Here is a 27,535-nt window from a genome sequence, read left to right as displayed (position 1 = left end):
TCTGCCCTGGCCTTGAGCCGGGGCAAGCAGTTTGCCACCAGCATCCTCAGCCAGCGGCCAGTCTGTACCGCGGAAAGATTCGCCCGGTCGAGGAGCTCCCCACAGGCTGCGTGGTATACCACCCACAGCCTGTCCGCAAACGCCTGCGGGGTTTCCCCTGCGAGCTGCCTTGTCCTTTCGACCCGTTCGAAAGGACTGCCGTCATCGAAGCCCATAGCCTCAAGGACGGCCCTCTGGACCTCAGTAAATGTACGCTGTCCTCTCCGGCATTCTGCCGGTAGGGCCTGGTACAATTTGCTGTCCAGAGAGAAGAGCAGCAGCTTGGCTGTCTCTTCCTCGTCGCACCCATTAATTTCCCCTGCCTGCATCACCTCCATGAAGTGGATAGACGGGTCCCCGCTGCGAGTGAGTTTGGCCAAATGGGCCACCATGGCCCTGAGTGATTGAACTCCATGGGGAATAATAAAGTCGCTCTCCAGCGCTCCCCGACCTTGGCCACCTCCCTGTGGAGGACCGTACTTGCGCTGCCTGACCGGGCACATCCGCCCTGGTTCAGGATCTTTCTGCGCTGGTCCCTCTACCTCCGGCTGTCCCACCAAACCCAGTGCAGCAGACAGTGCCTGGTCTCCTGATCCAGCCCTTAACTGACCCTCGGCTGGAGCCTCACATCCCTGCTGCTGAGCGGGACACATTGGTCCTGCCCCCAGCCCAGGGAATGCTACTACCTGCGTGCCCTGCCCCTCCTGGTACCCCACCGGACAAACCACCGGTGCCTCAGGAGGTGGTCGGGCGTCTCTTGCCTTTGGATTCTCCTCTACCCCCCAATACTCTCCTTTGTCCCCTGTGGACCCTCCAGGTCCTATCAGGGCGACCATCCCCTTTGCCTGGGACAGAGCGTGGGTGAGAGTTTTAATCCTCTCCTGGCAGGGACCGTGATCTGCAAACTCACTGCTACTGGCCACTTTATAGGCTGCCTGTACATCTTTTAATTTATTCTCCAGTTCCCAAATTTTCTGGGTGTACCGAGAGTTCTGTTCCCGGAGGGACCCCTCACTCCCCTTGGCCTCAGTGACCTGACACTGAAGATAGTCCCGGCTATTTCGGAAGGTCTCCTCCAACTGCCGGTTTCTTTGCTGCTCCCCAGCTAATTCGGCCAGCAGGTTGTCCCCAACCACAGCCCGGATAGCAGAGAGCTCCTCTGATTTCTGAAGACTCTGTTCCAAGTCCTTCACCCGCTGGTCGAGCTTTCGGACTTGGCGGGTGAGGCAGATAAGCCAGATGGCCTTTTCCACCCTGTGGTTGTGGTCCTTCCCTGCTGTCCACTGAGCAGCAGCATCCACTGGGCGCTCTGCCCGAGTGAGGGCTTGTACCCAAGGTTTGGTGAGGTTCACCTTGCCAAAAATGTATGAGGAAATTCTCTCCTCCATTTTAGTTTCCTCTCTTATCACCTCATCTGTTATATTAACATCTCCTGTTTGCTTATGTCCCTTCGTGGTCGCCATGTTCTGTAAGGGGTTTTCACAGGGTTGTTGTTGTGCCTTGGGTGTCTCTCTCTGGGCTTCTGCCCTCACAGCTTATGCCTGGCCTGTGAGGTACCCTGAGTGCTGCAAGAGCACCCCTGGAGAGACTGTGTCCACAGCTTATGAAGGGGGTTTTGAGACTCGTGCGTCCCCACAGCTTATGCCTAGCCTGTGAGGCACCTGTGAGTGTCAAACACTCCTAACCCCTTCTTCCCTAGCCTGTGACACACAGTTGAGCATTTTCGAGGCGCTCCTAGCTTCCCTTACACGGTTCTGACATAAGACTCACGATCAGGAGATGTAATACAATAGAACTGAGACAAGGTGATTCCAAGAGGAACTTTAGGCTTCCAATTTATTTGGCAAGGTGTAACTCAACAAACAGCAATACACCAACAAAACAATCCCCCTAAATCCCACTAAACGGACACAACGAAAATCTTTACACCAGTTTAGCAGTACAATGCCCAACCTCCCACCTTTCCTGGCCTAACTGAGTTGGGAGTTCTGGGGACCAGAGGTTATACTCACTACTGTGCCTTCTGCAGTCTGGTGGTTTGTTTCTTCTATCTTCAGTGTCTTCGGACACTGGTTTTCCTTCCGTGTCGAGAGGCCTGTGGTTGTGGTTGTTGAATCACCAGGGCAGGGAAAATCATCACTCCTCTTTTCTTCACTACGTCAGAAACCCTTTTTTTATAGCCAGATTATCCAGTCCGCCTCTCCTGCTGAAGTCGATTCTTCTCATTGGTGGACTTTTGATTTTGAAAAATGCAACAGTTTGAGGGTTTTAGGTTTTTTTTCCCCACTGATCTTAACCTACTCAAGGTTTGAGTGGGTGTTGATTGCATTGGCCTCCTGTAGCCATTGTGCTAGTCTGGCCTGAGCCAGATATTTCTATGCCTGATGTTGGAATATGTATGTGGCATTGTTTAAATGCTAATGTTTTCAAGGGGCAAGTTTCGAGGGTATACAGTTCCCAGACAATTTGATTAGTTCCAATGTCCAAACTGGCCCTTTTGATATTGACTCCACCCCTTTTCTTGCAGACCTTTAAAAAAATCCCAAATTCGATTAAAGTTCATAGTTTCTTCCATGTGCACTTTAGGATTTCAAACTTTCTGGTAGATAGTTCCAAATTAAATTCCCTTTCCTATGAGTCCAAACACTGGAGGGGGGGTCTCCATTTGTGTCCCAAAGTTTTCCTTCCATCGGTTTCAATTCACAGCACAGACTGATCCCACAGCCCTTTTCCTTCTGGGTAAAATGAGGGGTTTTCGTCCTCCCCTACAGCGGTCGAGGGGGTCGTTCAACCTGACTGCCTGCCTCTCTTCCGCTCTTACATCCGGTCCAAGGTGTCCTTGGAGATGGAGCACGCGGTGTCCACCCGGCAACCAAATTTTAATTTGATTTTACGTTTTAAAGTTTAATTTGTTTTCATTGCCGGTGCTTTTAGTGTCCCCCTCCCCTTTTGTAGGGGGCACTGGAAAAATTTGATTTTAGCGCCCCAAAAAAAAAAACCACACCATCCTCAGCTACAGCCTTTTGCATACAAATGGCAATGAACTTATTGGCCACTGATCTGGTTTTGATGGTGTTCTTTAAAAAGGAGTAATATTGGCCAGGACAGAAAGTGAACTCCCTCCTCTTATTCAAATAGGGCTATATGATCTTTAATATCCACCTGGTTCGCTGTAACAGGCAGATGGAGCAGTTAGAAAAGACATTGTGAGTGGTGGCCTGCCTAAATAGGTTCAGTTCTTTTGCATTTATCAAAAGTATTCCTATACAAGTTTTGCTACTGTAGTTATACATTGCAAATAAATACACAACTTTCATTTCTTAAAGCAGATAGTTACAGGCCACAGCAATGCTATAAATGGAATTGGCCCCATTCCAAAATATGCTTTAAACACTTTCAAACCGGAATATCCAGCTACAAAGTAATTAAAACAGAATTTTCAAAATAAACTCAGAATACTCAAATTTTTTGAATTCATGTACAATAACAAACACAAAATTGTAACTTTCTCTGAAAATGGCTTTATTAAATTTATATATGACATTGTATATAAACCAAAGATTGTTATTATGAAAAATTCCTAACAAAGAACTCAAGATTCATAAATGTAAATTCAGTACAGTGGTTTTAGAAAATAATGGTAGGGCATTGGTTTATGCCAATGAATTCCAACAGGCAACAGCAGAAGCTAAGCACTTTCCCAAGTGAGGAGAAATTGTCAGAAGGCCAGCATCTAAAGTTATTTTCAAGCACCTCCCATTCCCTAGTTACAGAACAACATTGACAGAAGTCTGGAAGAAATCACCTACCTACCCATTTGGTTGTAGAATGAAAGCAACAGAAAAAAGTTAAAGGGGAAGAAAAACTCAATACATAAATATTCCTAATTATCAAATGGCAAACTTGTCTAAAACATTAACATCATGAAATAGAAACTCAAAAAATTAGGGAACACATGTATGAACAACTTGTACTCCCAACAAATGAAAATAATATTAACAAGATTCTTTTTGTTTAGTGGGAAATATGAGAAGCAACGCCAAGAACAGAAGTTTTTAATACTAGAGTCCCACTTGACAATTGTCCTCCGAATGAACCCCTAAGTTTCTCTGCATTTTAGAGGAGGAATCTTTCATCAACCAGTGTTTTTGCGGCCAAGTTCTTGCGTCCTAATGCATGACGGATGAACTGAATAATCTTGGAATCAGAAAGAAAAAATGAAAATTTTAGAGAAATGTTCAAAACTTTTAGATTTTTTTTCTCCGCTTCTCCCAACTTATGCTCCAGTTCCACAAGTGCTAATTGCTCTCTGGCACCTTGCTCATGTGGTCAATTTTTACTTGTGAGCCTAGATTTTGAAGTGCAAATTTTCCATGCCAAATACTGTATGTCCAAATCCCAGTGGCATTATAGATAGGTAAGAGAATGGAGACCCATACTGTCAGGTTGCTGCCCCTTTTGCTCAAGGCATTCATTTCCTGGTGCAAAAGGGTGGGACAGGGAAGTGCCTATTGGAAAAACAAATAGTTCACTGGCAAATTGTTCCCTTTAAGTTGCGTGGCCACGTGGCATTGAGGGTCCCGCGCAGCCAGCTTTTAAAAATAGAAAAAACGCACATGCATGGAACTTTGAATGGCCCGCGTAATCCATTAAAGGGGCCACGCAGGGCACAAAGAATTAGAGGGAACATTTTTCACTGGAGGTCAATTTGGGTGTGTGCAAAATGCGCACCACCTAAATTACACTGGGGTGATTGGGGACATCGAAATCAGCTCCCTGAATCTTTACAGACCATCGAGCTCATTACAGCTAAGTTTAATTCTGTCATTATGCAACATATCCGCTCCTCTCTCCACCCCGCCCCCACACACACTTTCCAGGAGTCACTGGATGACAAGCAGCAGTATCAACCATGGCTGATTTTTCTTGTCATTACTCCAGGCATAGTGAGCGCCAATTTCACTGCTCCAGCTGAGATCTAATTTTTGGAAATTAAACTTAGGATCTTGTTAAAATATATGCATCAGTTCTACACTAGGCTACAAATTTATTACACAGGCCATTAGTAGAAACCTTTCTGTATTGTATAAAACACAAAATTTGAACATTAGAAAATTTCATGCCTTTCTCGTTCAAAAAATAAACGTTGACCCTTACATAAAATGGCATTTCCAAATAGAAAAATAATGCTATAAATCTTCTGCTCCGCTGCCGTAACTTCGGCAGAAACCCCATTTACGGCATATGGTATCAGAGCAGGAGAAGGTACAAGAAAATTAATGAAGATGGTTTCTGTTGCAATTGTGTAATTTACATTTTTAGACAGAATTGAAAAAAACAAGAAACACACACAATGGCTTTTCAGAACAAAATTGCAAATGCTTAAAATCTGAAACAAAAATAGAAAATACTGCAAATGTACATGTCAGTATTTGTAAAGAAAAAAAGAGAAGTTAACATTTCAGGTGTTAATCGTAGTCAGAACTGGCAAAACAGTATGACCAAATGGTTAACAGATACTTACTAATCTGCTGTACACTTCCAGTATTTTCTGTTTTAGAAGACATACTTGGTTGTAATTCAATGTGTGTGAGGGATGATATTGAGATTGACTTTCCTGGAGTCACATTGGGAAATTATTTCTCACAAGCCCAGAAGAAACAAGCCTTAAGGCATTGCCCTGAGCTCTCTCTGCTCAGAGGACCAGAGAAGGATAGACAAATCCTGCAGGCAAGCTGCTTCTTTTGTTGTTAGGGAAATTGGGTCAGCGAGTGGCTGGAGACCTTTTGGCTGTTATTCACCAACAATGATAATGAACTGGCCCACTAAATTCAGACTTTCTGAGGCTTAGAAAGTTGCAGAACAGTTCAGGTATGTTGTGTCTGTTCAGTGCCCAGAGATAAGTGTCTTAGGAAAATAGGCCCCATTATTATTTGGGTTCAGATTTTGTGCTAGTAATGTTTGCTGGTGCTCTCCATGAGGATATTGACACAGGATAAATAACTTGCAGCGGAGTACAGGAAAACTACAAGTCCAGTATGCAATGAATTTTCTTTATTAAGTAGGATTGAAACACGTAGCTTCAGTTTGTTTGAATTAATTAATTTCCAATCCCACAATAAAGGATTTACAGTAATGCCAACCCCATTGTTTCAAAAATCATGAGACAGACTCTTAAAAAATCATTTGGTAAGAAATCATGAGTTGCTATTTTTTTCCCGACCAGACCCCTCGCTGGCAGAAAGCACATTCGGCCGTCACTGACCGATTATTGACATGAAACTCTCCTGCTCCCACTCAATAAAAAAGTGCTTATGGTAATAGGAAACCAGTAATTCGGAATCATAGCACAACCCAGACCCATCATTTTGCAGTAAGCATGAACACAAACTGAACTGCGTTCTCCTTCCTTGACATACACACACACATTGTATTGCACACAACACGCACCCCAGCCCAGGCGAACAGCTTCTGACTGTTATAGCTTTATGCTACCCCCAACCAACCACTGCTCTTTCCCACTCTTTCAAACCTTCTACCCCCACCTTGTCCACCCCACACTTAACGCTCATCTCCTCACGAAGCTGTCGGAACAAGCCACCAGGAGGAGCCAAGGGCTTGCTGCAGATAAGTCTCTTTCTTTCCGCCCCCCGCCCTGTCTCCAAGGCCACGTACAAATTAACTCATTTACCAGAGTACGTCCTGGAGTAGACGGCGCCAGTCCTGTCCAGTTCGCCGCACCCAGACGAGTCGAGCAGCTGCCGCTTGCAAGAAAGCCCGGACCCTGAGGGTTCTTCCCCACCCGCTCCTGTAGACTGCTGTTCCCGGCAAAAATGGCAAACAACCCTTTGATTAGCCACGCATGCCTTCAAACAGATGGCAGAACAGTGGATCAACTGAAATTTTTTGGGGGGAACAATTAAGTGCGATCTCTCAAGCTGTTCTGTCAGGGTCAGCTGGGCTCAGTGGGTAGCACACTCGCCTTTGAGTCAGAGGTGGTGGATTCAAATCCCACGCCAGGAACTTGAGTTACTACATCTAGGCTGACACTCCAGTGCAGTGCTGAGCGGGTGCTGCACTGTTGGAGGTGCCGTTTTTCTGAGCAGACGTTAAACCGAGGCCCCGTCTGCCCTCTCAAGTGGCGTAAAAGATCCCATGGCACTATTTCGAAGAAGAGTAGGGGAGTTATCCCAGTGTCCTGGCCAATATTTATAGAAACATAGAAACATAGAAACATAGAAAATAGGTGCAGGAGTAGGCCATTCGGCCCTTCGGCCATTCAATGAGTTCATGGCTGAACATTCAACTTCAGTACCCCATTCCTGCTTTCTCGCCATACCCCTTGATCCCCCTAGTAGTAAGGACCTCATCGAACTCCTTTTTGAATATATTTAGTGAATTGGCCTCTACAACTTTCTGTGGTAGAGAATTCCACAGGTTCACCACTCTCTGGGTGAAGAAGTTCCTCCGCATCTCGGTCCTAAATGGCTTACCCCTTATCCTTAGACTGTGACCTCTGGTTCTGGACTTCCCCAACATTGGGAACATTCTTCCTGCATCTAACCTGTCTAACCCCGTCAGAATTTTAAACGTTTCTATGAGGTCCCCTCTCATTCTTCTGAACTCCAGTGAATACAAGCCCAGTTGATCCAGTCTTTCTTGATAGGTCAGTCCCGCCATCCCGGGAATCAGTCTGGTGAACCTTCGCTGCACTCCCTCAATAGCAAGAATGTCCTTCCTCAGGTTAGGAGACCAAAACTGTACACAATACTCCAGGTGTGGCCTCACCAATGCCCTGTACAACTGTAGCAACACCTCCCTGCCCCTGTACTCAAATCCCCTTGCTATGAAGGCCAACATGCCATTTGCTTTCTTAACCGCCTGCTGCACCTGCATGCCAACCTTCAATGACTGATGTACCATGACACCCAGGTCTCTTTGCACCTGCCCTTTTCCTAATCTGTCACCATTCAGATAATAGTCTGTCTCTCTGTTTTTACCACCAAAGTGGATAACCTCACATTTATCCACATTATACTTCATCTGCCATGCATTTGCCCACTCACCTAACCTATCCAAGTCGCTCTGCAGCCTCACAGCATCCTCCTCGCAGCTCACACTGCCACCCAACTTAGTGTCATCCGCAAATTTGGAGATACTACATTTAATCTCCTCATCTAAACCATTAATGTACAGTGTAAACAGCTGGGGCCCCAGCACAGAACCTTGCGGTACCCCACTAGTCACTGCCTGCCATTCTGAAAAGTACCCATTTACTCCTACTCTTTGCTTCCTGTCTGACAACCAGTTCTCAATCCATGTCAGTACACTACCCCCAATCCCATGTGCTCTAACTTTGCACATCAATCTCTTGTGTGGGACCTTGTCGAACGCCTTCTGAAAGTCCAAATATACCACATCAACTGGTTCTCCCTTATCCACTCTACTGGAAACATCCTCAAAAAATTCCAGAAGATTTGTCAAGCATGATTTCCCTTTCACAAATCCATGCTGACTTGGACCTATCATGTCACCTCTTTCCAAATGCGCTGCTATGACATCCTTAATAATTGATTCCATCATTTTACCCACTACCGATGTCAGGCTGACCGGTCGATAATTCCGTGTTTTCTCTCTCACTCCTTTTTTAAAAAGTGGGGTGACATTGGCTACCCTCCACTCCATAGGAACTGATCCAGAGTCAATGGAATGTTGGAAAATGACTGTCAACGCATCCACTATTTCCAAGGCCACCTCCTTAAGTACTCTGGGATGCAGTCCATCAGGCCCTGGGGATTTATCGGCCTTCAATCCCATCAATTTCCCCAACACAATTTCCCGGCTAATAAGGATTTCCCTCAGTTCCTCCTCCTTACTAGACCCCCCGACCCCTTTTATAACCGGAAGGTTGTTCGTGTCCTCCTTCGTGAATACCGAACCAAAGTACTTGTTCAATTGGTCCGCCATTTCTTTGTTCCCCGTTATGACTTCCCCTGATTCTGACTGCAGGGGACCTACGCTTGTCTTTACTAACCTTTTTCTCTTTACATATCTATAGAAACTTTTGCAATCCGTCTTAATGTTCCCTGCAAGCTTCTTCTCATACTCCATTTTCCCTGCCCTAATCAAACCCTTTGTCCTCCTCTGCTGAGTTCTAAATTTCTCCCAGTCCCCAGGTTCGCTGCTATTTCTGGCCAATTTGTATGCCACTTCCTTGGCTTTAATACTATCCCTGATTTCCCTTGATAGCCACGGTTGAGCCACCTTCCCTTTTTTATTTTTATGCCAGACAGGAATGTACAATAGTTGTAGTTCATCCATGTGGTCTCTAAATGTCTGCCATTGCCCATCCACAGTCAACCCCTTAAGTATCATTTGCCAATCCATCCCAGCCAATTCACGCCTCATACCTTCAAAGTTAGCCTTCTTTAAGTTCTGGACCATGGTCTCTGAATTAACTGTTTCATTCTCCATCCCAATGCAGAATTCCACCATATTATGGTCACTCTTCCCCAAGGGGCCTCGCACAACGAGATTGTTAATTAATCCTCTATCATTACACAACACCCAGTCTAAGATGGCCTCCCCCCTAGTTGGTTCCTCGACATATTGGTCTAAAAAACCATCCCTTATGCATCCAGAAAATCCTCCTCCACCGTATTGCTTCCAGTTTGGTTAGCCCAATCTATGTGCATATTAAAGTCACCCATTATAACTGCTGCACCTTTATTGCATGCACCCCTAATTTCATGTTTGATGCCCTCCCCAACATCACTACTACTGTTTGGAGGTCTGTACACAACTCCCACTAACGTTTTTTGCCCTTTGGTGTTCTGCAGCTCTACCCATATAGATTCCACATCATCCAAGCTAATGTCCTTCCTAACTATTGCCTTAATCTCCTCCTTAACCAGCAATGCTACCCCACCTCCTTTTCCTTTTATTCTATCCTTCCTGAATGTTGAATACCCCTGGATGTTGAGTTCCCAGCCCTGATCATCCTGGAGCCACGTCTCCGTAATCCCAATCACATCATATTTGTTAACATCTATTTGCACAGTTAATTCATCCACCTTATTGCGGATACTCCTTGCATTAAGACACAAAGCCTTTAGGCTTGTTTTTTTAACACCCTCTGTCCTTTTAGAATTTTGCTGTACAATGTCCCTTTTTGTTCTTTGCCTTGGGTTTCTCTGCCCTCCATTTTTCCTCATCTCCTTTCTGTCTTTTGTTTTTGCCTCCTTTTTGTTTCCCTCTATCTCCCTGCATTGGTTCCCATCCCCCTGCCATATTAGTTTAACTCCTCCCCAACAGCACTAGCAAACACTCCCCCGAGGACATTGGTTCCGATTCTGTCCAGGTGCAGACCTTCCGGATTGTACTGGTCCCACCTCCCCCAGAACCGGTTCCAATGCCCCAGGAATTTGAATCCCTCCCTGCTGCACCATTGCTCAAGCCACGTATTCATCTGAGCTATCCTGCGATTCCTACTCTGACTAGCACGTGGCACTGGTAGCAATCCCGAGATTACTACTTTTGAGGTCCTACTTTTTAATTTAGCTCCTAGCTCCTTAAATTCATTTCGTAGGAACTCATCCCTTTTTTTACCTATGTCATTGGTACCAACGTGCACCACGACAACTGGCTGTTCTCCCTCCCTTTTTAGAATGTCCTGCACCCGCTCCGAGACATCTTTGACCCTTGCACCAGGGAGGCAACATACCATCCTGGAGTCTCGGTTGCGGCCGCAGAAACGCCTATCTATTCCCCTTACAATTGAATCCCCTATCACTATCGCTCGCCCACTCTTTTTCCTGCCCTCCTGTGCAACAGAGCCAGCCACGGTGCCATGAACTTGGCTGCTGCTGCCCGCTCCTGATGAGTCATCCCCCTCAACAGCACTCAAAGCAGTGTATCTGTTTTGCAGTGGGATGACCACAGGGGACCCCTGCACTACCTTCCTTGCACTACTCTTCCTGCTGGTCTTCCATTCCCTCGCTGGCTGTGGACCCTTCTCCTGCGGTAAGACCAACTCGCTACACGTGATACTCACGTCATTCTCAGCATCGTGGATGCTCCAGAGTGAATCCACCTTCAGCTCCAACTCCGCAACGCGGACCGTCAGTAGCCGGAGGTGGACACACTTCCCGCACATGTAGTCGTCAGGGACACTGGTATTGTCCCCGTGTTCCCACATGGTACAGGAGGAGCATATCACGTGACCGAGCTGTCCTGCCATGACTTAACCCTTAGATACACTTAAATTGCCGACAACAATGTTAAAAGTTACTGACTAATAAAGAAAAAGAAAAACTACTCACCAATCAGCAGCCAATCACTTACCACGTTGGCTGTGACGTCACCTTTTGATTTCTTTCTACTTCTTTTTTGACTTCTCTCAGCTGGAGCTGCACAAGTACGCCTCTCTCGACTCCCGCCTCTCTCGACGCTCCCTGGACTGCTGAGCCTTTTATAGGCCGCTGCCTCTCTCGACTCCCGCCTCTCTCGACGCTCCCCGGACTGCTGAGCCTTTTATAGGCCGCTGCCTCTCTCGACTCCCGCCTCTCTCGACTCTCCCCGGACGGCTGAGCCTTTTATAGGCCGCTGCCTCTCTCGACTCCCGCCTCTCTCGACGCTCCCCGGACTGCTGAGCCTTTTATAGGCCGCTGCCTCTCTCGACGCTCCCCGGACTGCTGAGCCTTTTATAGGCCGCTGCCTCTCTCGACTCCCGCCTCTCTCGACGCTCCCCGGACTGCTGAGCCTTTTATAGGCCGCTGCCTCTCTCGATTCCCGCCTCTCTCGACGCTCCCCGGACTGCTGAGCCTTTTATAGGCCGCTGCCTCTCTCGACTCCCGCCTCTCTCGACGCTCCCCGGACTGCTGAGCCTTTTATAGGCCGCTGCCTCTCTCGACTCCCGCCTCTCTCGACGCTCCCCGGACTGCTGAGCCTTTTATAGGCCGCTGCCTCTCTCGACTCCCGCCTCTCTCGACGCTCCCCGGACTGCTGAGCCTTTTATAGGCTGCTGCCTCTCTCGACTCCCGCCTCTCTCGACGCTCCCCGGACTGCTGAGCCTTTTATAGGCCGCTGCCTCTCTCGACTCCCGCCTCTCTCGACGCTCCCCGGACTGCTGAGCCTTTTATAGGCCGCTGCCTCTCTCGACTCCCGCCTCCCTCAATTAACGTAACAGAAACAGTTTATCTGGTCATTATCATATTGCCGTTTGTGGGAGTTGCTGTACTCAAATTGGCTGCCGCATTTCCCACATTACAATAGTGACTATACTACTTCATTGACTGTAAAGCGCTTTGAGACGTCCAGTGGTCATGAAATGTATATAAATGTAAGTCTTTTATTCTGGTACATTTTATGGATTATTGTGAAATAGTCCCACACCTATTCTTTTGGGAGAAGAGGTTAACTTTTATTCAAGCTTTGAATTGAAGTCAATTCTGCAGTCACCCTTTCACTTCAAGGTTACTCTCTCTGCCACCGCTGAACCCCCAACTCCGGCCGAGACTCTCCCTGGAGCTGATTGAAATCCCTTTTTGCATATTTTGTACCTGTGGACCGCTCTCTCTGCTGGGATCTCTCTTGGTTAATTATTTTTAATTACTCGCTTGCCATCCCTGGAAAGGAATATTTGGTTAGAGGGGCAGATGCAAAGGATTTAAAACAGCCCCAAGCTCTGAAAATGGCACCAGGAATCGGACAATGAATAATGGTATTCCCGCCCGACTCTCGGGTTTCAATCCAAAAAAAATTACTGAGACAATCTTGAAGCCTGTGAACTCGACCAACACGCATTGCAAATGGTGCCCAACAATGCGGATTCCAATTGTCTCAAATACAAAAGGAGCAGGGGAGATCTCTGATGGCAAAACCAACTTGTGGAAGACTAACCTAGGGGGCCGTGGACCCTCGGTTCCCAGCAGCAGCCAGTCACAGGAGGTATGATGAAGAAGAAGACAGCAGAACAAAAATTGGGAGTTTTCGTTGTTAAATTGTGAGATTGTGAGTTAGGGTGGATTTTCCGAAAAATCGTGTCTCGTAATTAAATCGTGAGAGTTGGCATTACTGGAGTTATGAGCTAGTTCATGCAAGCATTATGAATAAGACATCAGAGATACTTCTGTGCTCACAACAGGGGCAAATTTGTAAATAAAGATGTCGAGTTTGTCAAATAATATAACTTGTGTCGATGTTAATGTGTAATCTAAAACATTTAATCAGTGTAAGGAGAAGGCAGTAAAAGTAAAGGTTGAAAAAGGAAAAAGTCTCAGCAATCCCAATGAGTGTCCTTGTGCAGGCACTATTTTCCAATATTAAGAACATTGCCCAACATGCAGACATGTCTGTATCCACACTAGAGTACATTGGTTCCAGGTGATAAGATCACCTCTCATTCTTCTGAATTTCAATGAGTAGAGGCCCAACCTACTCAACCTTTCCTCATAAGTCAACCCCATCATCCCCGGAATCAACCTAGTGAACCTTTTCTGAACTGCCTCCAAAGCAAATATAGCCTTGAGGAAGAGTTCATAGAGTGTATCCGGGATAGTTTCCTTGAACAGTAAATTTTGCAACCAACCAGGGAGCAGGCTATCATAGATCTAATACTGTGTAATGAGACAGGATTCATAAATTATCTTGTAGTAAAGGATCCTCTAGGAATGAGTGACCATAACATGGTTGAATTTCAAATTCAGCTGGAAGGTGAGAAAGTTGGTTCCCAAACCAGTGTCCTAAGCTTAAATAAAAGGAGACTACAAAGGTATGAGGGCAGAGTTGGCGAAAGTGGACTGGGAAAATAGATTAAAGTATGAGACGGTTGATGAGCAGTGGCAGACATTTAAGGAGATATTTCCTAACTCGCAACAAAAATATATCCCAATGAGGGGGAAAGACTGTAAGAGAAGGGATGACCATCCATGGTTAACTAAGAAAATAAGGGATGGTGTCAAAATGAAAACAAGGGCAAACAATGTGGCCAAGACTAGTGGGAGGCCAGAGGATTGGGAAACTTTTAAAAACCAGCAAAGAACGACTAAAAAAAATGATAGAGAGGGAAGATAGATTATGAAAGTAAGCTAGCATGAAATATAAAAACAGATAGAAAGCATTTCTACAGGTACGTGAAAAGGAAAAGAGTGGCTAAAATAAATGTTGGTCCCCTAGAGGATGAGACTGGGGAATTAATAATGGAGAACAGGGAAATGGCAGAGACGTTGAACAAATATTTTGTATCGATCTTCACAGTCGAAGACACTAAAAACATCCCAATAGTGGATAATCAAGGGGCTATAGGGAGGGAGGAACTTAATACAATCATTATCACGAATTAAGTAGTATTCAGTAAAATATTGGGATTAAAGGCGGACAAGTTCCCTGGACCTGATGGCTGACATCCTAGGGTCTTAAAACAAGTGGCTGCAGAGATAGCGGATGCATTGGTTGTAATCTACCAAAATTTCCTGGATTCTGGGGCGGTCCCAGCAGATTGGAAAACCGCAAATGTAACGCTCCTATTTAAAAAGGAGGCAGACAATAAGCAGGAAACTATAGAGCAGTTAGCCTAACATCTGTCTTTGGGAAATGCTGGAGTCCATTATTAAGGAAGCAGTTGCGGGACATTTGGAAAAGCAGAATTCAATCAAGCATAGTCAGCATGGTTTTATGAAAGCAAAATCATGTTTGACAAATTTGTTGGAGTTCTTTGAGGATGTAACGAGCAGGGTGGATAAGGGGGAACCAGTGGATGTGGTGTATTTGGATTTTCAGAAGGCATTCGATAAGGTGCCACTTAAAAGGTTACTGCACAAGATAAAAGTTCATGGAGTTGGGCGTAATATATTAGCATGGATAAAGGATTGGCTAACTAACAGAAAACAGAGAGTCAGGATAAATGGTTCATTCTCCAATTGGCAAACAGTGATTAGTGGGGTGCCGCAGGGATTGGTGCTGGGTCCTCAATTATTTACAATCTATATTAATGACTTGGATGAAGGGACCAAGTGTAATGTAGCCAAGTTTGCTGATGATACAAAAATGGGTGGGAAAGCAAATTGTGAGCAAAAAATCTGCAAAGGGATATAGAGAGGCTAAGTGAGTGGGCAAAAATTTGGCAGATGTGTATAATGTGGGAAAATGTGAGGTTATCCACTTTGGCAGAAAAAATAGAAAAGCAAAATTATAATTTAAATGGAGAAAAATTTCAAAGTGCTGCAGTGCAGAGGGACCTGGGGGGTCCTTGTGCATGAAATACAAAAAGTTAGTATGCAGGTATAGCAAGTAATCAGGAAGGCAAATGGAATGTTGGCCTTTATTGCAAGGGGGATAGAGTATAAAAGCAGAGAAGTCCTGCTACAACTGTACAGGGTATTGGTGAGGCCACACCTAGAGTACTGCATACAGTTTTGGTCTCCGTATTTAAGGAAGGACATACTTGCATTGGAGGCGGTCCAAAGATGGTTCACTAGGTTGATTCCGGAGTTGAAGAGTTGACTTATGAAGATAGGTTGAGTAGATTGGGCCTACACTCATTGGAGTTCAGAAGAATGAGAGGTGATTTTATCGGAGCATATAAGATAATGAGGGGGCTTGACAAGGTGGATGCAGAGAGGATATTTCCACTCATAGGGGAAACTAAAACTAGGGGACATGGTCTCAGAATAAGGGGCTGCCCATTTAAAACTGAGATGAGGAAGAATTTCTTCTCTGTGGGTTGTAAATCTATGGAATTCTCTGCCCCAGAGAGCTATGAAGGTTGGGTCATTGAATATATTTAAGGCAGAGATAGATTTTTGAGTGAGAAGGGAGTAAAGGGTTATGGGGAGTGGGCAGGGAAGTGGAGCTGAGTCTATGACCAGATCAGCCATGCTCTTATTAAATGGCGGAGTAGGCTCGAGGGGCCAGATGGCCTACTCCTGTTCCTACTTCTTATGTTCTTATGTTCTTATAATTGGTGCAAGTAAGGCTTGTAAAGGGACTGGCACCCTTTGATTTTCTGCTTGCATTACTTATGTTACCCATGGTATATGGAGTACAAATGCATACATACCTTTTGTTGTGCATAAGTTAATAAGGCAGCAAGAATAAAATTTTGAGCAGCAAGATCCACAACAGAGAAGAACAGCATATCAAACATAAGAAGTGTGCCTTCGTTGCCATAGTATAGAACATCAGTGAATGTAAGGTTTTCATCTGAAACAAAGTACAGGATAAATTGTGTTTTAATACAAAGTAAGTAAACTGCATCATTAAAATATCTTTAAGAATCTGTGACGATTGGAGACCTTTCTTGTTTCAAATCATAAATGTTACATTTTCATATTTCCTAATGCAATTTAGATAGCTGATGACCACTTTAATTTGGTTACTGCTTGCTGGAAACAAACCATCTGTGTGTGTTTCCAAAATACATGTAATTTGTCTCACTTCAAAGTGACGGATGAGTCATCTCTGTCCAGGAGGATCGCTTAATGGATGTTAGTTGCCAAGTCCACACAGCTGTTAGAAACATATAATACTGATTATCTGGCTGCAAGAAAGATACAGAGCTAATGGAGGGAAAGCTGTCTCTCTACAATTATCAGTGTCACCCAGAAGAAATATTTATATCAGGGTAGACAAACTCTCAACTGGAGTGTTTCATCACCAATTTAATTCTTTTTGGATGCGTGGCCCGTTTAAGGGACTACACGACCCATTCAAAAAAGAGGATTTTCCTGTTTAAAAGCAGATGATCTGACTATGTGGGAGCTACAGAACACTGCACCGCCATCTGGGGAACATTATTCATCACCCCCCGGAATAAAATTTTAATTTGATTAAGTTTCATTTTGGTTCATTTACAGTTTATGGATTGTGCTCCATTAAGAAGGAGGCACTTGCTACCTTTTTAATTAACAATGACAGCTGTCATTAATTAAGTAATTACTGGGAACAGTAGCATAATGGTTATGTTACTGGACTAGTAATCCAGAGGCCTGGACCAATGATCCAGAGACAGGAGTTCAAATCCCACCAAGGCAGCTGTGGAATTTAAATTCAGTTAAATAAATCTGGATCTAGTATCAGTAATGGTTACCATGTAACTACCAGATTGTCATAAAAACCCATCTGGTTCATTAATGTCCTTTTAGGGAAGGAAATCTGCCGTCTTTACCTGGTATGTCCTATATGTGACTCTAGACCCACAGCAATATGGTTGACTCTTAACTGTCCTCTGAAATGGCCTAGCAATCCACTCAATTGTCAAGAAAGCAGCTCACCACCACATCTCAAGGGCAATTAGGGATGGGCAATAAATGCTGCCCTTGCCAATGACGCCCACATCCCGTGACTGAATTTTTAAAAATTAACCAATAAAAGTTCTCAATGTCAAAGACAAAATGAGTCTGTATCACTAGGTGAGACTAATAGCATTTGTCAGAAGAGCAACAGACAGATTTGACTCTCGAGACTACCTGCGCTCTTGTGGCGGAGAAATAATTATTTTGATCTAACAGTCTATTTTTCCATTTCTGATGTTATAACTAAGTTTATTTCAGGACAAGATATTTGAAAACAAAACTATTTCCATCATTAGTTCACTTTATGATAAGTGATTAATATTCAAACATATTAAATCAAATGAAATTAAATCAAAGTATTTGGTTCAAAAGTATTTTTTCTTACATTAGTTAGCCAAGTTATTTCTTTCAATGGTAGAACATGAATTCACAATATCCTGTTACAATGTTACACCTGGTGGTTTATAGATTCCTTCTGTAAATGTATAATTACAGAAAGAAGGAAAAAAAAGAGTTTATAAATGAAAAGCATACCATTGTAAAAAATGGTCTTGTCTATTGGCTCATGCAGCTCCATTCCAATTATTCGTTCCAATAACAGTTTATCCTGTACAATGTAATCCATGTCACGAAGAGCCTGTAGCCAAACAAAAAATGAAAATTCAATGCCTTTTAATATAAAACAACTTTGGCTGGAGTGTCACATTAAAATTATTTTTGTATAAAAATACCAGAAATTGAAATAAAAACACAAACACAAATAAAAACTGGGGTTTTCTAATCCCTGCAAATCAGTCTGCAGCATAACACTTCTCCTGGCACAATTTTCTGATTTAGGCACCTCTTCTTAATTTAAATAGGCTCTCTGCACATGGAAAATATAATGGAGTCAAGTCTGGAAGCTAATTGGCTGCAAATTGAAAAATTGGGCCAATCATCTACTCGTAAATGGCTGCAGGAAGTCCTTAATGGGGGGGGGCGGGGGGATATTTCAAAATGCAGTGATGCTAAAATCACACTCGCAAAATAATACCTTGGGAGATCCTCTTGCAGGAGGTGTGGCGAAGGGGTGGAATGTCATTCACCTCTTAAAGCCCACGCTGCCTAGGAGTAGGTTTTAGGATAGGTGAATTCAGCCTTCCTGGTTTTGCTATATCATGAAGCAAATAAGAAAGTACAATGGTATGAAAGGTAATGTCAACGTAAGTGTGGGCGCCATTGCATATATTTGTATTATTTCTTCACACAAAGAAAGCATAGTCCCAATGTAACTATCAATTACTTGCGTCCTAGGGAGAAGCATGCATGTATTCCACAGAAGCTATATGGTATATTGCTGGCAGGGGCCAAATGTTTCACGTACAGAACTCTTGATAATCAATGATAAAACGGCCAGGTCTGGAAAACAGTATGGGAACTCAAGAGATTATTCAGTGCCAGGACTCAGGGGTAATGTTTCTTCTGCTCTTTCACTTACGAACATCTTCATAAATGTGCATAAATGTGCAGGAAAAAAATCTGTCCACAACCTGGATAGGAGGTGGGACAGCAGCAGAAACTCTGCACCTTGTACAGCAGCAGTTAAGATTGCAGGGTAATGCAGTAGATGCAATTTATCTAGATTTCTAAAAGCCCTTCAATAAGGTGCCACATCATCATCAACATTAAGACGGACTGCAAAAGTTTCTATAGATATGTAAAGAGAAAAAGGTTAGTAAAGACAAATGTAGGTCCCTTGAAGTCAGAATCAGGGGAAGTCAGAACGGGGAACAAAGAAATGGCAGACCAATTGAACAAGTACTTTGATTCGGTATTCACTGAGGACACAAACAACCTTCCGGATATAAAAGGGGTCAGAGGGTCTAGTAAGAAGGAAGAACTGAGGGAAGTCCTTATTAGTCGGGAAGTTGTGTTGGGGAAATTGATGGGATTGAAGGCTGATAAATCCTCAGGGCCTGATGGACTGTATCCCAGAGTACTTAAGGAGGTGGCCTTGGAATTAGCGGATGCATTGACAGTCATTTCCCAACATTCCATAGACTCTGGATCAGTTCCTATCGAGTGGAGGGTAGTCAATGTAACCCCACTTTTAAAAAAAGGAGGGAGAGAGAAAACAGGGAATTATAGACCAGTCAGCCTGACATCAGTAGTGGGTAAAATGATGGAATCAATTATTAAGGATGTCATAGCAGCGCATTTGGAAAGAGGTCCAAGTCAGCATGGATTTGTGAAAAGGAAATCATGCTTGACAAATCTTCTGGAATTTTTTGAGGATGTTTCCAGTAGAGTGGACAAGGGAGAACCAGTTGATGTGGTATATTTGGACTTTCAGAAGGCTTTCGACAAGGTCCCACACAAGAGATTAATGTGCAAAGTTAAAGCACATGGGATTGGGGGTAGTGTGCTGACATGGATTGAGAACTGGTTGTCAGACAGGAAGCAAAGAGTAGGAGTAAATGGGTACTTTTCAGAATGGCAGGCAGTGACTAGTGGGGTACCGCAAGGTTCTGTGCTGGGGCCCCAGCTGTTTTCATTGTACATTAATGATTTAGACGAGGGGATTAAATGTAGTATCTCCAAATTTGCGGATGACACTAAGTTAGGTGGCAGTGTGAGCTGCGAGGAGGATGCTATGAGGGTGCAGAGTGACTTGGATAGGTTAGGTGAGTGGGCAAATGCATGGCAGATGAAGTATAATGTGGATAAATGTGAGGTTATCCACTTTGGTGGTAAAAACAGAGAGACAGACTATTATCTGAATGGTGACAGATTATGAAAAGGGGAGGTGCAACGAGACCTGGCTGTCATGGTACATCAGTCATTGAAGATTGGCATGCAGGTACAGCAGGCGGTTAAGAAAGCAAATGGCATGTTGGCCTTCATAGCGAGGGGATTTGAGTACAGGGGCAGGGAGGTGTTGCTACAGTTGTACAGTGCCTTGGTGAGGCCACACCTGGAGTATTGTGTACAGTTTTGGTCTCCTAACTTGAGGAAGGACATTCTTGCTATTGAGAGAGTGCAGCGAAGGTTCACCAGATTGATTCCTGGGATGGCGGGACTGACATATCAAGAAAGACTGGATCAACTGAGCTTGTATTCACTGGAGTTCAGAAAAATGAGACGGGATCTCATAGAAACGTTTAAAATTCTGATGGGTTTAGACAGGTTAGATGCAGGAAGAATGTTCTGAATGTTGGGGAAGTCTAGAACCAGGGATCACAGTCTAAGGATAAGGGTGAAGCCATTTAGGACCGAGATGAGGAGAAACTTCTTCACCCAGAGAGTGGAATTCTCTACCACAGAAAGTTGTAGAGGCCAATTCACTAAATATATTCAAAAAGGAGTTAGATGTAGTCCTTACTACTAGGGGCATCAAGGGGTATGGCGAGAAAGCAGGAATGGGGTATTGAAGTTGCATGTTCAACCATGAACTCATTGAATGGCAGTGCAGGCTCGAAGGGTCGAATGGCCTACTCCTGCACCTATTTTCTATGTTTCTAGGTTTCTCTATGTTTCTATCATAGGTAGTCCCTCGGAATTGAGGAAGACTTGCTTCCACTCCTGAAGTGAGTTCTTTGGTGGCTGAACAGTCCAATACGAGAGCCACAGACTCTGACACAGGTGGGACAGATAGTTGTTGAGGGAAGGGGTGGGTGGGACTGGTTTGCCGCATGCTCTTTCCGCTGCATGAGCTTGATTTCTGCATGCTCTCGGCATTGAGACTCGAGGTGCTCTGCGCCCTCCCGGATGCACTTCCTCCACTTAGGGCGGTCTTGGGCCAGGGACTCCCAGGTGTTAGTGGGGATGTCGCACTTTATCAGGGAGGCTTTGAGGGTGTCCTTGTAACGTTTCTGCTGCCCACCTTTGGCTCGTTTGCCGTGAAGGAGCTCCGAGTAGAGCACTTGCTTTGGGAGTCTCGTGTCTTACATGCGAACTATGTGGCCTGCCCAGCGGAGCTGATCGAGTGTGGTCAGTGCCTCAATGCTGTGGATGTTAGCCTGGATGAGCCACATAAGGTGCCACATAATAGACTAATGAATAAGGTCAGAGCATGTGGATTCAGGGGACAAGTAGTAGATTGGATAATAGCTCTCTGAATACAAGACAGAATGCGGGGAGTAGAGGTAAATGATAGTTAGTCAGTGTGGCAGCAGGTGGAAAGTGGGTCCCACAAGAATCACTGCTGGGACCACTGTTGCTCACAATTTATATTAGCGATTTAGACTTTGAAATCAAAAACACAATTTCTAAATTTGCGGATGACACCAAATTGGAGGGGTGATCATCAATACTGAGAAGGATTGCAACAAATTACAAGAAGACATTAATAAACTTTCAGAATGGGTATATAATTGGCAAATAAATTTCAATATAAGGTTACACATTACTTGGAAAATAAGAATCTAAATGGGGTAGAGGAACAATGGAATCTCAGAGTACAAATACATAAATCACTAAATGGTTAATAAAGCCGTTAGACAAATCAAGCTCTCGGGTTTATTTCGAGAGGGATCGAATTGAAATGTAGAAAGATTATGCTAAACTTGTATCGAACCTTGGTTAGACCGCACTTGGAGTACTTTGTACAAATTTTGTTGCCATATTATTAGAGGGTGCAAAAAAGATGTGTCAGGTTACACAAACATGCTTGGTCTCTTTTCTCCTGAAAAGAGAAGGTTGAGGGGTGATGTAATAGAGGTCTTTAAAATTATGAAAGGTTTTAATGGGGTAGACAGAGAGACAGTGTTTCCACTCGTGGGGAGGAGCAAAACTAGATGTCATTAATATGTCATTAATACACCAAGAAATCAAATGGGGAATTCAGAAGAAAATTCTTTATCCAGAGAATGGTGAGAATGTGAAACTTGCTACCACAGGGAGTGCTTGAGGTGAATAGTATAGATGCATTTTAGGGGAGGTTAGATAAACATATGACGAAGAAGGGAATAGAGGGTTATGCTGACAGAGTTAGATAAGGAAAGACAGGAGGAGGCTTGACTATAAACGGTGGCATGGACTGGTTGAGCCGAATAGCCCGTTTCTGTGCTGTATATTCTATGTAAACAGAAAAACGAAATGTAATTTCAATAGCAAAAATGTAATTGAAGTTCCTTCTTTGCAGCTCCCAATTTATGTGGATGGTTAAACCTATAGAGTACTGTTCAGATGCTCAACTTGCGTGATCTCCCCTCAATTGCAACAAAAGTGGAATTTTAATGAGCCTGGCAGACAGCTTTCCAAATCTAGTAATATATGAAAGATAAAAATGTAATAATCAGATTCTGATTAGATATCCTAACTTTTTTTTTGTTCAAGGGATGTGGGCATCGCTGGCACGGCCAGCATTTAGTATCCATCCCTAAATGCCTTTGAGAATGTGGCGGTATGCCAGCTTGTTGAACCACTGCAGTCCATGTGGTGAGCATACTTCTTTGTAGCAGTTTGGTACAACTGAATGGCCATTTCAGTTAAGAGTCAACCACAAGTGACATATAGTCCAGACCAGGTAAACACATTTCCTTCCCTAAAGGACATTAGAGAACTAGATGGGTTTTTAATGAAAATCCAGTAGTTTCTGATACTAGCTTTTTATTTCAGATTTATTTAATTAAGCTGTCATGGTGAGATTTTAACTCATGTCTCCAGTTCATTGGTCCAGGCCTCTGGATTATTAGTCCAGCATCATAACCACTATGCTATTGTACCCAACATGAATTGGTAGTCAAGATAATGTAATTATTTTGTCATGACAACCAGTATAAACATAAAGCTTTGAAGCTGGCTAATGGAATACCCTGTTACCACTTTAATATTGGCAAATTAATAGAATACTTACATGATCAATGAATGAACCAAGAAATCTATTTGTAGTATTATAGGCCCTCATTCTATTTTCAGTAAGGTCACCAGGACTATTCAACACCCGGGCAGGTACATCTGTCTACAAAATTGGTACAAAATTTAGGAACAGAACATTTAAAGTATTCTGTAAATCATATTTTGGAAATATATTATGGTAAATTAATTGGTACTCAGACCCAATATATTGGCTCTCGAATCTTGTCATATTGCTCTCTGATCTTGCTTGTGATGAATATCTGAAATGTCTCAGTTTCTGTGTTGGGAACCAAGCCTCTTTGACTACACAGGTTCTCCTGTGAAGGAATAATTATTTGGCGATCAGAATGAAAAAAAAGACTTGCATTTATATCGCGCCTTTCATAACCAAGGACATCCCAAAGCACTATACAGCCAATTAAGTACCTTTGAAGCGTAGTCACTGTTGTGATGTAGGAAATGCAGCAGCCAATTTTCACACAGGAAGCTCCCACAAACAGCAATGTGATAATGACCAAATAATCTGTTTTTGTGATGTTGACTGAGGGATAAAATATTGGCCAGGGCACCTGGGATAACCCTCTGTTCCTCTTCGAAATAGTGTTGTCATGTATGTAGCCATTAGATGGTGTCATTGTTGGAGGTCACCAAGCAGCATGCACATGGTGCTGCTCTGGTATAAAAGGCCAGCTATTTTGTGAGTCAGGCACTTTGGGCCATAATAAAGCAGTGGCAAGGGTGTACCTTGTTCAGTTAAACAGTACTCAGTTTGTATCTTTATTGCATACATAACAAGTATCATGGGATCTTTTAAGTCCACCTGAGAGAGCAGATGGGGCCTCGGTTTAATGTCTCATCCGAAAGACGGATGACAATATTTAAAATTGATAGAGAGTTCACTTAATAGTTGTTCCTTCCAATAATTAGAGAACAAATAAAAAAAACTCATAAGAGCTCGATAGCCTTGAGTTTCTTAAGAAAACATAAAGGGACGATTTTTCTGAGTAAATGCTGTTAACAGAAAGCCTTACATACTGGGCACACATGCCGGATTGCTGTAGTATGCCCTCAGTTTCCATATTCATGGACAGTAGGTGAAGCTCCAAACCAGCATTGTGTACTCAGAAAATTGGCCATAAAAAGTTATGATGTGTCTTTGCTATAAGTATGCATTGAAAAATCACTTAAAAATGTGAAAAATAATATCAGAACCTCCGAGATAAAACCTCTGCGGGATGAAGTTTACGTACAAAAGCTTAAAATGCTCATACTACATTCTTGTTTGTGCTGGGTTAGGGAGCAAAAATAGCATCCAGGAAAGTAGTATGAGCATCTTGAGCACTCACATGTGAAGTTCTATTCTATTACCTGTATAAATGTATAATTATGATAACATAGATTATATTATATCCTAAATAGTTTTTCTAATCCATGAGTTTAAAGGAAAGCAGAACAATTTGCATAAAATTGCATATATGTTGAGTTATGTGCAACAGATAAGTTAATATACCGCCTCTCTCTTTAGATTAAGGTTCATTTCTTCCATGTTGGTGTCTGCATGACCATGCACAGACCTCCCATGGATGTAGTATCCAAAGCATCTATGTGACAAAATGATAACGGATATCTACAAAATAAGAATGTAGATCCAGAATAAATTTCGACTTTGATTTTGTGCAAACAATTTAAAAACAATGTGGTAACATTTCTTCAAAAGAAAGAGAAATTAAATATTACAGTATAATACTCACATTACTTATTGAGCAAAGATCAATAAACTGACTTATTTTGTCGTCCACAAATCGTTCATAAATACTTGTGCAGAATATTACCTACAAACAAAACACATTAGTTTAACTATTTGAATCTACATTTCAAAATAATCAAAAATTACTATTCTTCATTTACATCTATTGTACTGACCTATTTAAAAATTGATTTACGTAATACATATGACAATACCTTACTTAATGGAAATTTTAGACATTTCTAGGAGCAAAACACTTGAACAGAGAATTTCATATTTGAACATTTACAAAGAATTATGATTAACTTTAATGTCCTTTATTTCTACTCATTTTAAATAGATTTAGTTAAATGATATGGGACGAATTCGCTGAAAGAATTTACTGAGCCTGACACTGTGGAGGAGCTAAAGTACATTGATAAAGATCAACAACTTTATAAAAAGGCAGAACAAGGAATGATAATGGAAACTATCTAGCCTCAGTGATCTTGCAATTTTATACATGCACGTTAATAATTCCTTCATAATCACAGCAGGCCGACCGACTCTACTGCAATCAGCCTGTGGAGAACTCTTTTTTTCATATTGTCGAATGGCACAACAAAGACTATGAGGGCTAAATTGGCTGATTGGTGCCTGTTTTTAGGCTCTAGTTGGCCACCTAAGATTCAAAAATAGGGTCCAAGATGCACACAGGAAGAAGAGGAAGGGAGGCTGCAATTTAGACAGCCTCTTTCTACCAGGGCTTTGTATGATTCAAGAGTGATTCCAGTGACCACAACTACACCTCTCCATTCACCAACAGTATCACACGCCTTACCTTTCCTCTTTCAATAACCATCACATTATCTTCTTCCCGACAACACTTATTGGTACCTCCCTCAGTTTGGTCACACACATGGGAACACCATCACCTGCAATTTCCTCTTCAAGTCATATACCATTCTGACTTGGCAATATATCACCGTTCCTTCATTGTCGCTGGGTCAAAATCTTGGAACTCCCTCCCTAACAGTACTGTGGGTACCTTCACCACAAGGAATGCAGCCGTTCAAGAAGGCGGCTCATCACCAGCTTCTCAAGGGCAAATAGAGATGAGCAATAAATGCTGGCCTTGCCAGCAATGCCCATATCCCAGGAACGAATAAAAAAACATAAAAAACAAAACCAAATGCAAATTCATTAAGTGAATAACTACATCATCCATAAAGTATTAAACTAATCACCCTTGTGCATTCTCGTAGTGCCTGTTTTACATGTGCCTTTGCCTAACCTAGTGTTCCTATGAGATGCTTTCTCAGTGGCTGGAGCTTGCAAGGTGGAAGGCTGCTGACCTTCAATTAAGGAGACTGCAGATGGCCTTGGAGGACGACCTCAAACAGCTCTGGGCCTAGAAGGTTCAACTTCAGACTGCACCACCTTGGCATGGGCTGCAGCAGTCTGGGCAGGCTGACACGCAACAGCAAGAGCACTGGCAGAGTGGCAGGACTGGGAGCAGATTCCTGTTCATAGAGCCACTATCGTGGGCAGCACCGTTGCATTTCTAGTGATCTGTTGGAAAACAGATTGCTGGACTGATGAGATGTTCTGGAAGTCCCTTTCAATACTGGTACCCAGAAACTTGATGGCAATAGTCTGAGCTTCCATGGCAGGAGTCTGAGCTGTGATGGAAGTTGTGCTACGATGGAAGCTGTTATGTCTTGAATAAAGAATCTGACCAGGTAGTGTAAGCTTAAAGTAATGTGTGACCGTAGTCCTTTATTACAGGTCTCCAGAGTGCCTCTCCAGCCTGTGCGGCCTCCTTATGTACAGGTGCTCCCAAGCGATTGTGGGATCCCTTGGGACTCCAGGGGATGAGCCCTCTGGTGGTGAAACAAGGTATTTACAGGTTTACCCCCCCCACCGTCCAAAGTCATTAGTGTAACTATTTACAATGTGAGTCGACCTGGGGCCTTCCTTTCCCTGGTTGATCGTCTCGATGCAAATGCTGGTTTTGGTGAGTCGTTTGTTGGGCCCTCAATGGGCTGCTGCGGAGCCAGCGCCGCAAATAGGTCGTCTGCCTTTGGTAGCGGATATTGATCCTGCAGGGAGAAGCGATTGATAGTTACTTTGTAATCACCACAGATTCTGACGGGGCCGTCTTCCTTGAGAACTGGAACAATCGGACTGGCCCACTCGTTGAATTCGATCGGCGAAACTATGCCCACTTGTTGCAGCTGGTCCAGCTCGATCTCCACCCTCTCACCATGTATGCTACCACTCACACCTTGTGGTGAATGGGCTGGGCCCCCGGAATCAAGTAGATCTGCACTTTTGTTCCTTGGAACTTCCCGATGCCCGGTTTGAACAGCAAGGGGAATTTGTTTAAGACCTGGGCACATGAAATGTCATCGACGGACGAGAGTGCTCGGATGTCGTCCCAGTTCCAGCATATCTTTCCCAGCCAGCTCCTGCCGAACAGCATGGGGCCATTGCCCGGTACCACCCAGAGTGGTAAATGATGCACCGCTCCATCGTAGGAGACCTTTACGGTAACACTGCCAATTACGGGAATCAGTTCCTTTGTGTACGTTCTCAGTTTAGTACGAATGGGAGTCAGGACTGGCCTTGAGGCCTTGCT

General features: G+C 43.6%; 1 protein-coding gene across 4 annotated transcripts in view; it reads right to left on the bottom strand.

Moving 5' to 3' along the window:
- Positions 1–3,655: 3,655 nt before the first annotated feature.
- Positions 3,656–27,535, bottom strand: part of tmem67 (transmembrane protein 67) — a 432,102-nt gene continuing 408,222 nt past the window's right edge. For 3 of the 4 annotated variants that reach the window (XM_070893974.1, XM_070894002.1, XM_070893994.1), the window contains 6 exons: positions 24,920–25,000; positions 23,369–23,485; positions 23,167–23,271; positions 17,865–17,967; positions 16,097–16,239; positions 3,656–4,236 (listed from right to left, as the gene is read on the bottom strand). In XM_070893974.1, coding sequence (XP_070750075.1) covers positions 4,156–4,236; positions 16,097–16,239; positions 17,865–17,967; positions 23,167–23,271; positions 23,369–23,485; positions 24,920–25,000 — 630 coding nt within the window. In that variant the 3' untranslated portion in view covers positions 3,656–4,155. The remainder of the gene's footprint in view (positions 4,237–16,096; positions 16,240–17,864; positions 17,968–23,166; positions 23,272–23,368; positions 23,486–24,919; positions 25,001–27,535) is intronic. The other variant, XM_070893984.1, reaches the window with a different exon arrangement.

This window comes from Pristiophorus japonicus, chromosome 1 (genome assembly GCF_044704955.1).
Source record: "Pristiophorus japonicus isolate sPriJap1 chromosome 1, sPriJap1.hap1, whole genome shotgun sequence".
In the NCBI taxonomy this organism is placed as follows: domain Eukaryota; kingdom Metazoa; phylum Chordata; class Chondrichthyes; family Pristiophoridae; genus Pristiophorus; species Pristiophorus japonicus.
This window is presented reverse-complemented; position numbering and strand designations above follow the sequence as displayed.